The 18592-nt window shown below is 42.9% G+C and overlaps 1 protein-coding gene across 2 annotated transcripts in view; it reads left to right on the top strand.

Moving 5' to 3' along the window:
• b4galnt4a (beta-1,4-N-acetyl-galactosaminyl transferase 4a) overlaps positions 1-18592 on the top strand; it is a 179741-nt gene that overhangs the window by 92409 nt on the left and 68740 nt on the right. Inside the window, exon 2 of one of the 2 annotated variants that reach the window (XM_056416859.1) lies at positions 2011-2123. The exons of the other annotated variant lie outside the window; for it this stretch is intronic. Within the exon in view, the coding sequence (XP_056272834.1) occupies positions 2011-2123 (113 nt within the window). The remainder of the gene's footprint in view (positions 1-2010; positions 2124-18592) is intronic. 2 annotated transcript variants of the gene reach the window in all.

Below are 18592 nucleotides of genomic sequence, written 5' to 3'. Positions count from 1 at the left end.
CGTAGTAAGATCAACACTCGGAAGTTGAAGTGTCCTGCTTTTTATGGCTCAACAATGGCAGGAAAGTGAAGCCTGAAGTGAGACGAAGTCGCGCACAGCAACTCTTTGGTGTTTGCTCTTTGATGCGGGGAGCTTTGATCGACCCGGAGCACAAACTTAGCTGTTCATGTCCAGTTGGGCTTCGGACTTGTGATCTCAGCACGGTTCCTCTGGCTCAAGTGGACTTGTTTGACATGGAAAGCTTCCTTTATTTCCATTGTTATTTGGGATGTTTTTTGTGTTCTTTTTGAGTAAGAGGACATTTCCAGTTGACTTTTTTTCCTGAGCGGGCAAGAGTCAGGAAACATACAACCCGACATACCGTTTCACAATCGGAGAGAAAGATAGGAATGCAGTTTTGAGGGATGTGAACGTCGCCTTTTTCTTCTAAATTTTTGTATTCCAGTTGCTTTGAAATCAGTGAAATTGCAAAGTGAAGAGAGGGAGGCGTAATTGGTTGAGATGATATCCAAACAAATGAGGAAAACAAATCCCCATCATAGATTATGTTGGCGAGAGACTTACTTCATCATGCAGACCAAGTTGTGCAAAAAGAACACGTTGATTGTTGCTTCCTTTTAATTTCTCTGTTTTTGACTTTTGTTTTTTCATGTCCCTCCTATCTATCACTTTGCGATGAATGGTGTTTAAGCATGCACCTAATCTGTCTTTCTCTTGTCCTTGACCGCATCAATCTCACTGCAGCCCAACCCCGCCACACACACACACACACACACACACACACACACACCACCACCACCCCATCTAATTCAGCCCACTCAGACTCATTGTTAAGGGGACATATTGGAAAACCATTAGCTCTCATTATGCTTTATAGCCACTCGTTCTCCCCATTCTGTCGTTTAATCACAATCCATCCCTGTGTGTGTGTGTGCACGCCCTTTTGTGCACGTGGCAGTATGCATGTGCGTACACTACAGCCGACCCCAGCTCAGCAGACAGTAATGAACCACTTACACTGTAATGCATTTGGGACCCCCCCCCCCTCTCTCCTCCCTCTTGCCTTTTTGGGGGAGTCAATGGCTCAGACGCCTCCGTTTATGGCAGCCCATCCGAGCCGCTGCAATGTTGTGCATTCGTGAGCCATGTCAGCCATATGGGATTGAGTGCCGTGCAATAGAAATAAAAAGAGATTGGAGCGAATGGGGTATGGATTCCCTTTTATATGAACTCCTCGTAGAGGTAGAACCCCTGGCAGGAAAACCTCATGAGTGGGCCTTTGCTCCTTGTAACTCCAAATAACCAACCGATCATAAAGCGCTGAATATCCTGTTACTGCTCTGTATGGAATTGTGCTCCGGTTTAATCATCCATGACACCACATGTCTGTGTGTGTCCGTGTCCATGTTGGCAGCACGGAGGGATGGTACTTTTGACCATATGCCTGGACACAAAAAAAAAAGGTCACACTCGCATGAATGCACACTCGTAATATGCGGATTTAAATTCCGGTTGTTCTCTCCCAGCCAAGTCAACTGTCATCATTGTGCAGCAATACTCCCAAAATCTATCTGTGCCATGACAGCATCCTAACAGCTCATACTTTGCAGCTAGATAATCTATTCTTTATGTCTCTCCATTTCTCGATCTCTGCTTCTTTTCTCTCCCTCCTCCTCACATTTAGCCTCCGGACCAGTTTTTATTCTGCTAGTCTCTATTTCGTTTTTTTTTCCAATCACATTTTTCTTCACTTTATCTCCTTTTTCTCTGGAAACTTTTCTCTGGGTTTGATTACACTAGAGAGGAAGCCTCATAAGTGATAGCGTGACATTATTGTTGAGCATGATGATGATGGGAATGAAGATATTCATAATTGCAATTATGCCAGAGAGATGATGGAGATGCTGTTAACAATGGTGATTTAAAATGGAGATGAGAATGAGGACGATGAAGATGATAATGGTGCTTGCTGGCTTTCTAAGTGCTGTCCATGTTTCCCCCTTGGTCCAGATGGAGAGAGACAGACGGAGGGGACGGACGCCAGCCGTAAGAGGGACACTCGCTCCTCAGCCGGCCACCACAAGAGTGAGGACACCAGCGACAGCAGAGAGGACGAGGCTGCAGTGAGTCGTCTTTCTGGCGTCTTCCTTCTTTTCTGTCTCACCACTCTGGGACGAATGTTAATGGTGTCCAACCTTAAACACACACACCCCACGCACCCTAAACACCCACATCCTGGTGACGAAGCAGCAATGAGATTGATTGCACATGTGTGTCGGAAAGAAGCTCATGGAGGCTCCGACAATCCCAGTCAGCGTCATAATTACCATCAAATAGGGATGCACCGATCTGATCGGCGCCGATCCATATCGGCCGATATTGCCATTATCGGTTTTGATCAGCGTTCTCAAAACGGCCGATCAAACCGATCGATCAGATGACGTAACATCTGCGAGAACTATCAGACGTTTCAATCGCCGCGCACCGCAACGGAGACGATGCGCCCGGCGAGGGCCGCAGAGTGAGAGGTCCACGAGGGGATCCTCACGCACCGAGCGGCGTCCCCGTCCCCCGAGTTGAATCTCTGGGTCGACTCAGCCGACTCTCACATGTCTGCCCCTATAGACTGATGTTCACGGTAAACGCATTCGATCGGGAGCGCGCGAGGGTTTTGATAAAGTTAGCGGAAGGATTTATGTGACAACATCCGGTTTTGCAAAGTTAGCGGAAAGAACCATGTGAAACAACATCCGTTTTTCAAAATAAGATGTCGACAAATCATCCACTAGCATATAAAAGTAAACAATGAACTGATTTTGTATCTTTATAGATCGTTTCTGAGATTTAGCTTAAATTATGCTAACATTAAAACATTTTTCCTGTACCAAGGAAGAGTTTATAAAAATAAGTCAGACTTTTGTATGTTAAAAAAAGTCCTGTATATAGATTTCCCCAAGAGTTCCAGGAAATGAATAATGCAGATGTGTTCCATACATATCTGAAATCCCCTACAATAGCAATCAAACAATTTTAATGTATCAATTAGGACATTTTTCAAAGTAAAAGTCCTAAATGTTTAAAGAAATCGGTAATTTCTTTAATGTTTGAGGTGCTTTATACATGTATTTCCTCATAGTCCTAGGCAATAATGCTACACAATAAATGGAATGCTTCAATCGACACCGTGATCGGTGATCGGTATTATCGGTGATCGGCAGATACTGATTTCAGTGATCGGTGATCGGTGATCGGCACAAAAAACCTGATCAGTGCATCTCTACCATCAAAAGCACAGGTGCACCTGATTAATGACCCTAAGGCGGTGCCTTATCTCCAAAAACAGATATGGGACGATGCAAACCAACATAGGTGGGGAAACATCTGTTATCAGATTGTTTGACAACTTTCTTCTTGCTCATTAAAACCCATCGACTGTTGGCCCGTGTGACCCCACCCACTGCTCTGCATTTGAATAATGTTTCCAGCGCTGGGAGCCCACAGCTCTAAATATATTGTGAATGCATCATACAATCTAACAATCGTCCTCAAGCATTTATGTCTCATAGTTTCTGTGGTGAAGGATGTGAAATTAGAAAGAGGCAGATCCGACACCTCCAGAGAACATCAGCACTCAGTATAATACAGTTCTACGTAAGCGGATGGAAGACTGTATTTCTCTGGGTATACGTCCAGATTTACACAGAGCAACATGGTTGGGTGGTGATTTTTTATTTTTAGATTACATTTGTGATTTCTAGAGGTCGCTGATTGACTATTCGATCGCCAGGGGGCGGCGGCATGTGGGCGGTTACATCACAGCACTGTAGTCTGATGGAGCTTTGACGTAATCAACTATTTAATCTTTCTGCAAGCAATTCAGTTAATTAATCAACATTTAAGAATGAGTGTGAAGCATTTATTTAAAATATAAACAAAAAAATATATCTTTTAAAACGGCAGCTTCCTTTACAACGTCTGTGCTTCGGGCGACGCTGTCGCAGCATCATGTTCCCTTTAACGTTGTTATCTCTAATATCACAATCTAAATGGTATCCATAATGCTGCCTTCTCTTCGGTAGCGCAGAGCAACGTTCTGGTGAGCAGGCGTGTGGAGAACGAAGATGTGTGGTGTCGGATCCATCGACGAAACACGGCAGGCTGGTTCATAGTTAAGGACTCAAAAGTCACTCTTCACTCGTGCTGATGAACCACAAAACGCCTCTAAAAAGCACAACAGGCGGCATTTTTTAGAGATTCATTTTGAGAGCATCTTAGTTGTGATGACAGTTAAAATCACTTTATATTGACTTCCGAAAAAGCAAACGGTGATCATCTCCTCAATCGTCTATACAAGAGGGGATCACAAACCGGCCAAAGCCTCCTAAGCAACAGAAAGGCTCACTGTGCTCCTGTGGTGTATTCCTGGTCCCTCCTTCCTCAGCCGACCAGCTTTCTAGGCCAGCTCCTGCTACTCGCGTTGACAGGCTGTCTTCCTTGAAATGGTATCTTGCCCGAGGTGCAGGTATCTGTGAAGCTCCTCGAGGTGGCAACGAATCAGGTCGTGAAGGCAACCTACAGTAATTAAATGTTCACCGCCCACGTGGCTGTGGGGAATACATGATGTGAAAGAGGCCAAAAATATTGTGGCGCAGGGGATGATGCAGATTTAATGAGACGTATCAGATTTTGTTATTGGTATTTCCTTTTTTAATTAATACAAGCGTCTACCTCTCTGCTCGCTAGAGTGGATTATTACACTGGCGTGTAAAGGACGTCCCAGAGGAGCTGCTGTATGTGGATTTAATTCAGATTATTTACACTTATAATAACCAGTCTGAGTACATTTTATTCTAAGAAAAGTGTTTTTATTACCACATAATTGTTTTTAAAGTTGATTTTGATCATGACTGTATGTGTCTCTGTCAGACATACAGGTATGCTACTGTATCACATCATAGGAGTTGTGACCTGCATGCGAAACATCACTCTAATAATGCCTCAGACAAAACATACAGTTTGTGCTCCGCCACACACGACTAGCCGAGGCTTGCAGGAGTTGAAGACCCGAACACAGTTTGAGTTAAAACCCAAATTGTTGATATCGCTGTATTTCTGTTGACTAGCCGAGGGGACCATGTGAGAAAAGAAGACAATCTTTTTTTATTCTGTAAAATGCAGTCGTCTTCTAAATCGATTTAAATGACGGCTTTAGGAAATGTGCTTGAAGAGATAAGAGTCGTGAAGGGGAGCCGGCAGGGTTTCTTTCTGAATGGCCCTCCTCTAAACTCTAAACCTGCCCGATAGCATTAGAGCTCCTCTTCTGTAACCGTCAAATGGAAAGCGGCTCTCGGGATGAGTCGGTCTCGTGCTCTGAAGCTCCAACACTCGGCTGCACCGTAAGCATTCTGACCAAGTCTCTCAAATGTGTCAGGAAGTTTACGGCACGCCCCGTATGAATTTTAGTAGCATCGCTTTGTCACTTTGTCACCGAAACGATGGGTGATGGATTTACTTAGCTTCAAATAATGAACACTTAGATGAGCTGTGTTCATACTCGGACGGTAAACGCGCTCTAGACGATCACAATTACTATAGAGGAGATAGAGTTGACCCGCAGGAGGTGCTTAGCGGGATTTCCAATCTTGAGAGTATAAGACGGACTCCATTTGTGGTTATCTATAACATGGCTGTATTATTAGTAACAAGCACTTTGTTCTATCCTGTGAAAGGTGTGTGTGTGTGCGTACTTATCAACACAACTGTTAGCTTAAGACTCTTCTATTCAGCTCTATAACCGCATCTCTGTTCATCTATAATTTACATATCCATTTACCAGCTCTTTGTTGCAGCATTGCCGGACCTCTGGGTGTGTGCGCACCGGGCCGTGTTTCACATCGCTCTCTCTCTCCAGATCATTCAGCTGCAGCATCTCGAGGAAAGAACTAAAAGCAGCATAAAGACACCTTCATGTCAATGGGACGCAATGGGCAAAGCTGTAGAGAGGGAGAGGGAGAGAAAATATGGGTCAGGGGGACATAGGCCCTTCTTTTGTCTCTGTTAAGCTCCTCTAATGTTTTGAGCTCTACAAATACCTCATAAAGCTTCCATTTCTGAAAGTTCAGAAAATGAAACCAAAATTGCATGGATGAAAACAAACGGAAAAAGGTTGTGTGCACTCAAGATTAATAGACAATTTTATAATAATAATAATAATAATTTATTTTATATAGCGCTTCTCAAGGCACCCAAAGTCGCTTTACAGAGTGCAGAGTCCAGTAGTCATACACATACACAGTCATCCCGGTGGTGGTAAGCTACATCAGTAGCCACAGCTGCCCTGGGGCAGACTGACGGAAGCGTGGCTGCCAATCAGCGCCTACGGCCCCTCCGACCACCACCAACATTCATTCACATCCATATGACTGGGGTGAGGCTGCGGTGCATGTCTTTATGATGGTGGGGGAAACCGGAGTACCTGGAGTAAACCCACGCAGACACGAGGAGAACATGCAAACTCCACACAGAAAGGACCTGGAACGACCGGGATTTGACTGGGATTCGACCCCAGGGCCTTCTTGCTGTGAGGCGACAGTGCTAACCACTGAGCCACCGTGCTGCCCAGGAAGTGCAATGCCTTTATTGCAAGTGAAAAACACACACAAACACCACCGACTGCGAACATAGATTTAGTGAAGACCTTTGTGAGACCTGGACCACAAAGGTCTTCTCTGCTTCTCGCACCTTTTTCCTGCTGCTTCCTCTTTTAAGCTGCTAATGATGGAAGGAGCTAAGTGGCATCCTTGGTTTGAGTAAAGGGTTAGGGTTAGTACGTGAGGTGAGGGAAGGAAACAAGAGAAAATCAGAAGTAAAGAGAGGTGAGAAGATGAGAAATTGCACTCTTCTCTGCCTCTATGAAAAGCTGTGAATGAGCAGCAAATGTTTGCCTCTGCACTTTTTTTTCTTTACCTGCAAATCACTTAAACTGACGTTTAAATAGTTGACAGAGTGTGTCGGGGTCGGCGATTACGGGAACTGACTCAGGGTGTTTTTTCTTTTTTTCTTTGAAAGACATGGAATATCTCTCTGGCCACCTGCTTTTCAAGATGAAACCTGCAATGAATTTACACTTTCACAAAGTGTGTGTGTGTGTGGGTGTATTTTTCTGTGTGTGAACCTGTGTGTGTGTGTGTGTTTGTGCCATGCCAGGTGGTTACACGACAGCCTTACAAAGGTTATATAAAGCCAGGTGTTTTTTTTGTCCTTATTCCATTTAGTGCATACATATGTGTGTGTGTGTGTGTGTGTGTGTGTGTAGGTGTGTGTGTGTGTGTGTGTGTGTGAAGGGGGGGATTCTGCACCCTGTCAGGAGCAGATTGCTTTCGGGGCTCCACCCCTTCATCTCTTGTACCCGATGAGAGGGAAGAATGATGAAGGCGGAGGAGGAGAAGGGTTGGGGCTTCACAGTCAACAAAAAGGCTGGAGGACAAAAAGAGACTGAAGAGAGGAGCAGATCTGATGAAACTTTGAATTATTAATATTGATTGAATGATAAATGAAGGCATGCACGTGTCGAAAGGTATTTTGCTTGACAGTCACAGATGCTCGATGGTTATCCAGAAAGCCACACCTTGAACAACCTTTGGGGAAGAACAAATCATAAATTGACAGCCACATGTCATGTCGTGTTAGACCACATGGCATTGACATATTTTAACCACCGTTCAATGTATTCATGCAGTAATCATATTCTTGATGATCTACTATATTTTCACATATCATACAAAATGGATACATTCGGCGGACTAAGGGGACATTTTTGTTCATTATAAGAGAAGATGAAATATGTCTTTATTAACTAATAAATAAATATCATGCATTGATATTTAACGACCCCCCCCCCCCCCCCTCCCACACACGCACACACACACACACACAGAGGACAGACCAAGGACTCTCGGTGCTCTTTCCCAGCCACGGTGGTGCTGTGAAGGCCTGCAAACGAGGTCACGGAGAGGAGAGGAGGACGAGTGTGTGGAGATATCTCACAGGACGCCTGGGAGAAAGGGCCGCGCCGTTGTCTTTCACCTGACAGAGATTTTAATCATCGTGGCAATTTTACCGCAGCTCATAAACCGCAGCAGCCAGGCCTCATTGTTAACCTCCAATTGCTTCCAGGGCTGTAAATATGGCCGCCTTACATCGCTCTGGCCTTGCCGATAGTTTACGGGAGCTGGTGCCGGCTGAGAATGATGAGGAGCAGAGAGCACGGACGGACGAGTAAATAAACACAGGGCTGATCAGCAAGACTCAACACACTGGACGCACCGATTTGGCCGTGATGACCCAATGTGTTCACTAGCCTGGTGTCGGGCTTCATGAGATCTGTGGAATGGACCCAACCTTAGGGGTTAGCCTCATCGCGTAATTGCTCAATTTGACATCTAGATTAGACCATGGAGATCGTTGACCCATGACTCGTGTTTCCAGGTACCCATTACGTTTAGGAAGCATTTCTGGTGTCGTCCCGGAGTGAAAGAGGATTGTCGATTTGCGAGTCCGGGCGACGCATCCGTTGCGTCCTCTCTGACATTTGGTTGAGGGAGCTCTCTTCTGCTGATTGGATTGTGGAAATGGATCTCCCATGAGGCATTTGGTACATCAGCCCGAGCGCCCTACCCCGGGATGTCTCGTTTTCTGCCACTTTTCTCATGTGTGTTGTCAACTGTGTTACTAAAAACAGCTTCATTACATTTGTGTCCTTAATCAGGAACTCTTACTCTGCAACATGGTCCCGAAATGTCAGTGAAGCAAAGAACAGGAAGCATTTTTTGTGCGTTTTGTTTAATCAAACGGGGACCGTGCTTGGATCTCAACAGGAAGCTAACCAAAGTTTCTTTTTCTGAGTTTTCAGAACCTCAGTCTATCTTCTGTGACCTTGCCAAAAGGCATGTGAATAGCCCCGCAGCAATATGTTGAGCAACCTTCATCATCCGCTTATGACATTTAATTTAATTCAGGTTTTATCATCATAGTTTTGTCTATCAGTCCCATAGATGGCTCTGCGTCAATAGGGGGGGCCTTAGCCTTAAGATGTATTATTATTTTGAGTATTTTTGGTGAATTGGGATTTAGAAAATGTTGTATGATAATGAAATTGTTTGAATGTTTTGTAAATTAACCATTTCAATGACACATGTCATAATGTCCTATGCCTAGTGACGTAGGTCAAAGGTCAACCTTGATGTCAACATGGAGGAGCGAGCCCCGAGAGGCATACACACAAAAAAGAAGCTAACTGCGCTGCTGTGGTACAACCTTCTATCTCAACATGTTCAGCACAAAGCTGTGGAAGGTGATGCTGTTTTAAAACAAATGTATTTGTAGGACTCTGCTCGAAAATTGTATACCCAAACTAAAAGGGGTTATCTCTGTAACCACGAGGGCTATTTGAATACTGTTGGTGTTATAATAGAGGCCACACATGTGATCTTTTGTTCAGATGTGTATATATTAGTCGATATGCTACTGCAGAATAAATGAAGATGACACAGCAAAAATAAACCGCTAGGTCTGGAAACATGCGGAGTGAACTCAATCCTGAATTACGGTTATAATATTTTAATAATTATTTTAGTTGGTGTCATTTAGAATAAAAAAATAATTAGAAGGATGACACGGAGTAGCCTCGACATGCCGTAACTCGTAGTAATGGAATCAGATCTCGTCCGGGACTTTGGACTTAGACGACCTGATCAATTACTTTTCCTCAAAGAAGTCCAGAAGTAAGCCGGTGTTTTTTTCTGTGGTTGTTGCTCGGTACCACAGACTATACGTCGCTCTGTTCTTAATTCTGTGTTCATGTATGTATTCTTTCACGGTTTTATTTAAATTAGGCGGTGTTTTCACTCCAAATGATAAATAGGCCAAAAATGGCAGTCATTTGACAGAAAATATAGTTAGTTTATTATTTATACTATCATAGTGATCATATGTTTTGATGTCATCACCTTAAAACATGGGTTACCATGGTTACATAAATGCCAGACTGCCCCGTTGCATGTTTCCCTTTTGATTTTTTAAAACTATTGTTTTTGAAAAACTAATCTCCAACAAATATGGTGGGAGGCAGATTATTTTCAATAGATTTGGACTTTTGGATTGCCTTCTGCTATTGTGTAACCAAACTGTGTGTGAGGGCTCACTCTGTGTATTTGCGGGTGCAGTGGGCCCGTGGTCATGATAATCCGTCCATGACCAATCCTGTGGGTCATCATCAGATTGTGCTCTTTGACGCAGAAAGAGCTGACGGCGCAAGAAACACAAGCGGATGATCCTAAATGTTTTAAACAAACATTAAGATTAGCAAAATTCTTTGGAAGGAAAATAAATTGTTCCCCAAAGTGTCCGTTCCAAATCACCATCAGAGTGCAGGCGGATTTCCACCTGCCGTAGTTGTGCCGTGTGCAATGACGGATTACTGCTCTATTTGAGTTTGTCTTTGGGAAATAAAGTGTAATCAAAGTTGATGGAAACGATGGCCACAGCTATTAAAATGAGTGTTCTCCATGTAGTCATTACATTTGTGTAAGCTTTGATAAAAATAAATCAAAGCTATTTTTTAGCATTGATTGGGTGTTTAATATTCAACATTTTTAAAGTACTGGTCCTTAAGCAGCAATACGTATCCCCTTGATAGTTCATTAATCCTTTGGATGGACATCATTTCACTTGGTTTAGCCACCAGGCTCCGATAACCAGCTGAAACCTGACAGAGACTTCTCTGCTGTTCTTTTTCAATCTTGGGGGTGTTGACGGCTCAGTCCACAATTGTTTTTCCTCTTGGTGCTTCAGTGTTCTCAGTCATTCTCACTATCACCTCTCAGGCATTTGCCAGCCTGGTGTTGGTTCACAGAGGAAAGAGATCTAATCTGCGGGCCCTGCAATAAACTCCCAGGCGGGGCTCCAGCACGGTCTTTATACTCTGCTGCCCACGACTAGATGCCAACAAACAGACTGGACGGCTCAAGACCAACAGCTCTGTGTGCACATGCAGCACACTGTCCATGCACACTGTGTGTGTGTGTGTGTGGGGGGTTCTACATACACACCTAAACAATTGATTTCATGAGAGCATGTAGTTTTAATGTCCATCCTCTACATCCCACTTAGGGAGGTAAACAATTACACAGTGAGATCCCCCGCAACCCTTTTCTGCACGGTGAGTGAAGATTCCTGCTTTTTCCTTATTCGCTCTGGTTCCTCCCAGCGGTTCGTGCTAAGCTGTTGCCAGCTGGTTGTTTGCTGATGATGGCCAGTTTCACACTGGGGCCATGCCGGGGGAAGGTCAGTAGGTCAAAAGACATGACACTAGACTTATATGTTTGTTTTACTGACTCGCCTCCACCCACCTCTGTCTGTTGGGTATTTTCTGTTCCACTGATATGATGGATGCCTGCTGGGTGTTGTCAAAGTGGATCGCAGGAAACAGTAATTGGAAGTCAATGAGTTAATTAAGGGCTGAAAATACCATCACGCAGAGAAAAATGACCCTTCAAATTTTGTCAGCGGCCAGTCCATCATGTCGAAATGATTATCTGCAAATCAAACTTTGGTCAGAGTTGACGATAGGGCTGCGAGATTTATCGAATCAATTTGAATGTTTTTTTTAATCAATTGGAAATTTTAATTACAGGGGAAAAAAATATTATCTTTTTTGAATCGTCCGTTGAAATGTATTCAGATGTTGTCACGGTTGTAATCGTTGTCACTTGGAAATTCCTTTACATAAAAAAAGACGCAAAAAAGGCTTAATGTATTGTATCCGCCATATCAGTCTGATTATTGCTATAAGGAAATAGCTTTTTCCTTCTATTCATACAACATTTTCTTTCTGTGACTCAATGCTTATTTCACAAGGCTAGTTCTAAAACGGATATTAAATTGGAATTGTGCTTACACCGTAACAACGTGGACCTACAGACAGGATCTGTTGTGTTGAGCAGGGTCCTTGAGAGCGTAACAAGCTGATGGTCAAAGGCCTCGGCTGGGAGAAGGCATCAACCCCTTCAATACAAACTTGTTGAAGTGTTTTAATTGCTTTAAGAAGTCTGGATCACAGGAAACTGCAGTGAATGTCATTGTCGGTAGACGGCCTATTTGTCTGCCACATTTAACAAGCTGGTGCTGCTCCTGTTGCCACTTGAAAAAGGGGAAAAAAGACTCCAGTTAACAATAGAAAGAAGGCCGGGATGAGAGCCTCATTGAAAAATAGAAGCAAAGCATTAGTCTCTTTGTGTTACTAACCCAATCTCCCACCGCGGAGGCATTTATTCGACGAGAGGCAGATAGGGCTCGGCAGGTTTGCACCATGGATGGATGGATGCGTGGAATAATGGAGCAATGCTGTATGTTATGACATTGGAATCAAAACTCTCGATGTGGGCATGCTTTCTGTGGGTGTGAGGAAGAGGAGGAGCATGTTCATTTGCATTCCCGTGGGATCATTTCCTGCTCTCATCAGGATTGTTGTGTTTCCCTTCAGTTTGCAGCTTCTCTCTAGGGAGATGTTGAGAGGTGCCAGCTTTCAAGTGTCTCTCTTTTCTTTCCGTCTGCACTCTTTCATCTATGAGTGGTGTGAAAACATTAACAAGTGCACAATCTCGGAACCCATCAGCTATTGGTCTGACGATGGATGAGGGGCAACACTGTTGAGTTTCCTGTGGAGACCAGGACTTTCTTCTCCGTGCGCTGGCCTTTGTTTACAGAACGATTAGTAACTTGAGATGTGAGAGTAGAGTTGGAGTGGAGAGACGACGTGTTTGACCGGGTTTTTTCATAAGTAAGCTCATTTTAAACCATTAAAAAGCGAAATCCTTTTCAAACGACGGCCGGCGGGTTCCAAGAATGCATTTCGGCCAATCGACTCTCCAGACCGACTGTTTGCCTGCATTCAACCAACGCCGGCTCAAACGTGATTGGTCAATATTGCAAACGGACTACAGAGGGGTTCAGATACCAAAATATCGTCCGTTGCCTGCAAATTCTGCATATGAATGGACATCGGCCTATAGAGACTAAACATTGTGTGGGATGTAAACCGGTTGATGATCCATACGCAATAACTACTGCTGCTGAAAAACAAACCACAAACGCTGACGACAGTTTTACAGGTTAGCGTTTGTTAAAGTGTAGAAAAATGCCGCTACAACAGTGTGTTTGAATCATCTGAGCCTTTTAACTCTCACTTCATTAATCTGTTCAAATTGTTCTCACACATAGGTTTGGCTTGTTGTTGTATTTTGTCCTCTTGTTATGTGTGCTACTCCTTCACTATTTTTCATAGTTTCCTCCCTTTATCTTCTTCTCTCGATCCCGCTTCTCTTCTTCCAATCCCACTTCCCTCATTGCTCTGGTGTGCGTTTCCAGTCTATAATATATTGCCTCATGTGGTGAACCAGCCCGTGGGCCCGACTCCTCATTGATCTCTACCGTCCCCAAGCTGTCCGGGCTGAGGCCAGACACTCGGAGCCTGTTGATTTATCTCCTCAGAATCTTTGCCTGCCTCGCCACCCTTGGTCGCCCACCTTGTTCTCCTCCTGCCTTCAACTCTTTCATCTGGCTCGTCATCACTTCTGTGTCTCCTCCTCTTCACCCCCAGTGAAACAGAACAGGGTGGGCTAATGTTCATATGTGGTTCACATGGTGACACTTTGCTTCAACTCTCCTATTTAGGATTCATAAGTACTATATATGCAGCTGATAAAGTGTTTCTAAAACAGTGGTCGTAAGCATGTTTATCTGTGAATAGTGTCGACACAGATCATTCATGATTGATCACACACTGTCACATATATGTAGTGATATTCATTGTTTTCAGTGTGTTATGGAATATTTATCAACTGTTGATGCACATGTATCATTGATAGTGGGTGGGGGGCAGGGGGGGAAGAGTGTAAATTGTTTATAAAAATGTTAAAATATCATGAGGACATGTTGAGCTTGAAGTTTCATTCTTGACTTTGGAAATATTGATTTTGAGGGTCACCTACTGGGTTTCTTTCTCGTGTTTTTAGCCGCGTATAGAGTTTGCTCAGTTGTTATGGACATAAATAAATACTGTTATAATTTATCAATACTTGTATACAGTAAATTATATTGAGAGAAATGAAAATAAATGTATACAAATATAATATACGTTGCGCTCTTCAATAAAAAAACACATGCAGGTCCCCCAGTTTTGCAGGAATATTTATATATTCAGCGTGAAACATAATCACAATAGTTGTCTGCTCAGGAGGTTTTGGACATGCAACATAAGTATTACAATATAGTTTCTATGAAATCTTACACAAGGGAAGATCAGGCTTCATGTACTTTGTAAATGAAAATATTAACTCTATTTAAAATTAAAATGGCCAAAACTACAAACAAATACTTCAAGTTCAGCGTGATGGATTACCCGGCATGCAGAGACATGAGCAGGAATAATGTGAAGGAGCTCACTCATTATATCATCTCCTCTTTATCATCTTCTCTTCATTCCTCCTCATTACCCTCTCATATCAGCTTCATTAGTATCTCTGCTCCACAACTTTCACTACAGCCTACTCCTCCACATCTCACCTCATCTTATGACAAAAAAAAAATTGACATTGGTCCATTAAGATTGAGGTGTAATGATATAATAATAGTTTCCTCAATTTAACCTGCTGCTTTTAATATTTACAGATCACACTCCTGTGATTACCGTAGTTTGAGTGTGACCTTTGAAAGTCTTTATGGGGGGGTATTAAATAAGACGGGCCTCATTTACCAGCTTTTCCAATCGTGCCACACACATCAAATGTGATCTTGCTCTCAATTAGCTGCTATGGCAATTTACCTGTCGTAACAGCAGACAAAGGAAAGAAAGAATAAAGTATTTTTGATTAAACATTGATTGTGACGATGAAACGGCTGACATAAAGGAAAAATGGTGATCATTCTTCATGTATCTCATCCAGGGGGTAATGGCCTTAACGGGCCGACCAAGCAGATGATTCATCTGGCTACAGTGGAGTACAGTGCAAAGCTCTATTGTTATTGTCAGGATACCAATTCCTTTAAGCGTCCTCGTGGATTTATTCTGTCACTTACCAACACACTGTCTTGATTTTTCTCTCATGTGCAAGTAGAAGTTAGCAAATACATATCGACCTACGAGTCGATGCTGTTTCCTGGGAGGCGCAGATGGATCTGGAGCGGCCGTTCAGTCTTGTGAGGCGGCGGTTCGAGGGAGAAAAAACAAATTTTATTGGCTTTTTCAATTTGCGCCTCACTGGACAGAACCAACACTATGTTAATTGCAACCAGTGAATCAATGTTGTCTCTTTGTCTCTGTGGTGTGAACACAAGAAGATGGCTTCTTTTGCCACTGCACAGGAAGTACGTACATAAATCAGGGAATGGCACTTTGAGAAGTATTTTCTAAGGTCAAGTGCTACGTTGTTATCGTTTCATCTGAATATACATATATATATATATATTATATACATACATATCAGGGGTGGGTCAGGTAACTTTTTATTTTTTAAGTAATATCTGTGGATGTTCTGTTAATGGAAAAAACTGATATTTGATATTCGTCTGATACTGACTCAAATAGCTGGATTAGGTATGATTGACAATGGGCCAATCTGGTATTTGATACCATTATTTTAATAGATAACACATCTGTACATGTATGTCTATGTATTTATTTCTGGGGTTTTACAAAGTAAGGAAAGTAATGTTAAAGTCAAAAGTGATGTTGCCTTAAAAACATTAAAAAAAGATTCCAGTCAGTTCCACACAGTAAGGCGTATTATTAAACTGTGGGATCGGATCGTACTCGGTAATCGGCAGAGACCCAAAGCTCAGGCATTGCTATCGGTATCAACCCTAAAAAACTCATCAGCAATCTTCTGGCCTCGGCAACTCGTGAACCAAACATTAAATAGCCAGCATCTCACACACACAGACGTCTTTAAACATCTGTCCAATGATAAAACGAACCCCAAAACAATCCCAACAGTCTACCAGCAAGCAGCTGCTTAATATATTGAAACTGACAAACCAGTTTGTGTTGCTATGAGAAGGAGTGATGACAACGGGATGAAACACTCCCTTAAATGTGGCGAGCCAGTTTAATGCAAACAGAAGATATTTTACAAATATTTGCCAGATGGCTGAGAATTGATAACTGTTAAAAAGTTCTCCCAAAAGTATTCAAAAACATGTTAAAGTCACTGACGCAGCGCGTGAGGTTTGATATGTCTCCATCACCTCACATCTGCTCTGCTCTTTCTTTCTTTTTTCTCCTGTCATCTGCAAAAGTTGCATTGAAGAATTCATCCGTATTTTTCTGCCTGCACGGTGCACCTGTTCCATTTCAAGGGTTTAGTTTCCATATAGTGAAATATAAGTGCCAGTGGCACGAGGGCTCATATTGATGTTTTGCAATATTGATAAGTTGTCTCACCTCACTGTCACACGTATGCCTGCAGCAGTGAAAAGTGCTTGGAGCCGTTTGTTTACCGCACGTCGGTCTCTGGGTCAAGAGGATTTCATGTTGCTGTAATTAATGCAAACACGAGTTTATGATTGAGGTGTTATTTGAGGATGAAGTGGTTTAATGGACATTGGCAAGCAGCTATTGAAGAACGTCCATGAATATTAAAATCTACAGCAGTGATGGATAAAATGGCTGTTATCCTACACATACAGCAATTCATTTACCTTTGAAAAATCCTCACTTTTCTTCACCTCAAAAGAAAGTTATGTTCTTGGGGATGGAATATTTCATTTTTATGTTACTTTAAGTTATGGCTGTGTGCTCTGCTGATATGGTAATATCTCCTTTAAACGTCTGACAGACACAGCACTGCCTGATTCCCTAAACTTACTGAATCAATATCACAAACAAGTTGTCCTGTATTGTCATAAACCAAACTGTAAATATAAAGATGGTGTCTTCCTCAATAACAGTGGTTACATTTCACTCTTTTATCCAAACTATTGCTCGTGACAATGGAGTCGTCGCTGGGCCAAATCCTCCGCTCTTGTGTCCCGAGCTTCACTGGAGACTCGCTGGTTGCACAAGACCAGCACATGGAGGGCGTTGGGTTGGATTGGATCATTTTACATGAATGTTGTGTGAAATGTAGGATGAAAAAACTAAGTACTTGCTTTTTTTTCATGTGGAAAAACTGGAGAGGTTTTGGGTAGATTTTGTTTTCCACCGACAGCCATAAATGAGGTACTGTATAAAAATATGGAATGACCTGTTATATTATCGCCAGAATTGTATGTAGGCTCAGAGCGAGAGAGAAAGAGAGAGAGCGAGAGATGAGAACATTTGACGGAGATGTGATGGGTACAGCAACAAAAGAAGAGACGATGAGATGATGTGAAATTGAAAGAGTTGACCCTGAGCAACGACTGTGTCACACCCAATCATTGTCCTGCTCCAGCATAGCACTTTCTACAATCATGCAATAAAAGTTCATTGATTTTATTTCTATTCCGTATACGTTTTCTAGGAATATCTGTTAGAATGCTAAAGACTGAAACAAGACAGGACATGAATCTCACACAGACTATATAATAATATAAGCCATGTAGCGCACAAAGTAGATCATTAGCTTTGTACCTTTAGGCCCAGTACTGAAGAAGTGAGTGGTCTCTTCCAGTGTGTGGGTGTCCTGAAGACGGTGTAATAGGTGGAGGTATAGCTACAGTACATGGCATCTCTGATCTGACGAGACGCCTGCAGGTAGATGATATCGCAACCCACCTGGTTCCTATCGATGGAGGCTCCAGAACAATGTGGGCGTGCTGTGAATAGAGAAGGACGTGGTGTCCTGCGATGAGCTACGGATTCCCTATTCGCCTCCTTCCGGGTGTCCAGAGATTGGACGGGCGGGTGGATGGACTGATGAATGGATAGAAAACACAAGTGATGATGGGTAAAGAGGCAGAGGAGAGCATTAGGTCTGAGATGTACAAAACAGGAGCCTGAAGACAAAAGAGCAGCTTGAGACTGTGGGTGTGTTTGGGCGAGAGTGAAGCGGGGACAGACTATGATGAAGATTCATTGTTGTTTCTCTTGCCGCCATCCATCTCCCAACATGCACAGGCACCATTGAATACCCATGCCACCGAGCTGGGAGTCAGTTGGTTGCGTGGGTGTTTAAATGGAGCTGAGGTTGGAGGCACAATAACGAGACAGAACAAGCAAACCAAATGTGAGATAAAAGGGAGATAAAAGATGCATTTTGTACCAGCAGAGACTGACACATTTCTTCAGTTAATACGCGGTGTGTTTTTGTCCGTGAACCCTCACCGACGGAGTTGAGTTAAAGGACAGCAGCTTTCATAATTAGGAATACAGTGCAGCATAAACTATAATAAAAAAGTTGCAGGATGTCCTTTATCAGAAATGTGGAAGACATTTTGTCTTAATTTCAGTGTTTCCACACTTTGTTCCCAGAGTAGGAAAAAAAATGCCTTCTTGAATTTGACTGCTATGAAACAATTTAGCTTTGCCTCCAGTAAGAGAAGTCGTAATGCGCTT

This window comes from Pseudoliparis swirei, chromosome 6 (genome assembly GCF_029220125.1).
Source record: "Pseudoliparis swirei isolate HS2019 ecotype Mariana Trench chromosome 6, NWPU_hadal_v1, whole genome shotgun sequence".
Classification (NCBI taxonomy): domain Eukaryota; kingdom Metazoa; phylum Chordata; class Actinopteri; order Perciformes; family Liparidae; genus Pseudoliparis; species Pseudoliparis swirei.
The sequence above is the reverse complement of the archived record's forward strand: the minus strand, read 5'-3'. Positions and strand labels throughout refer to the sequence as shown.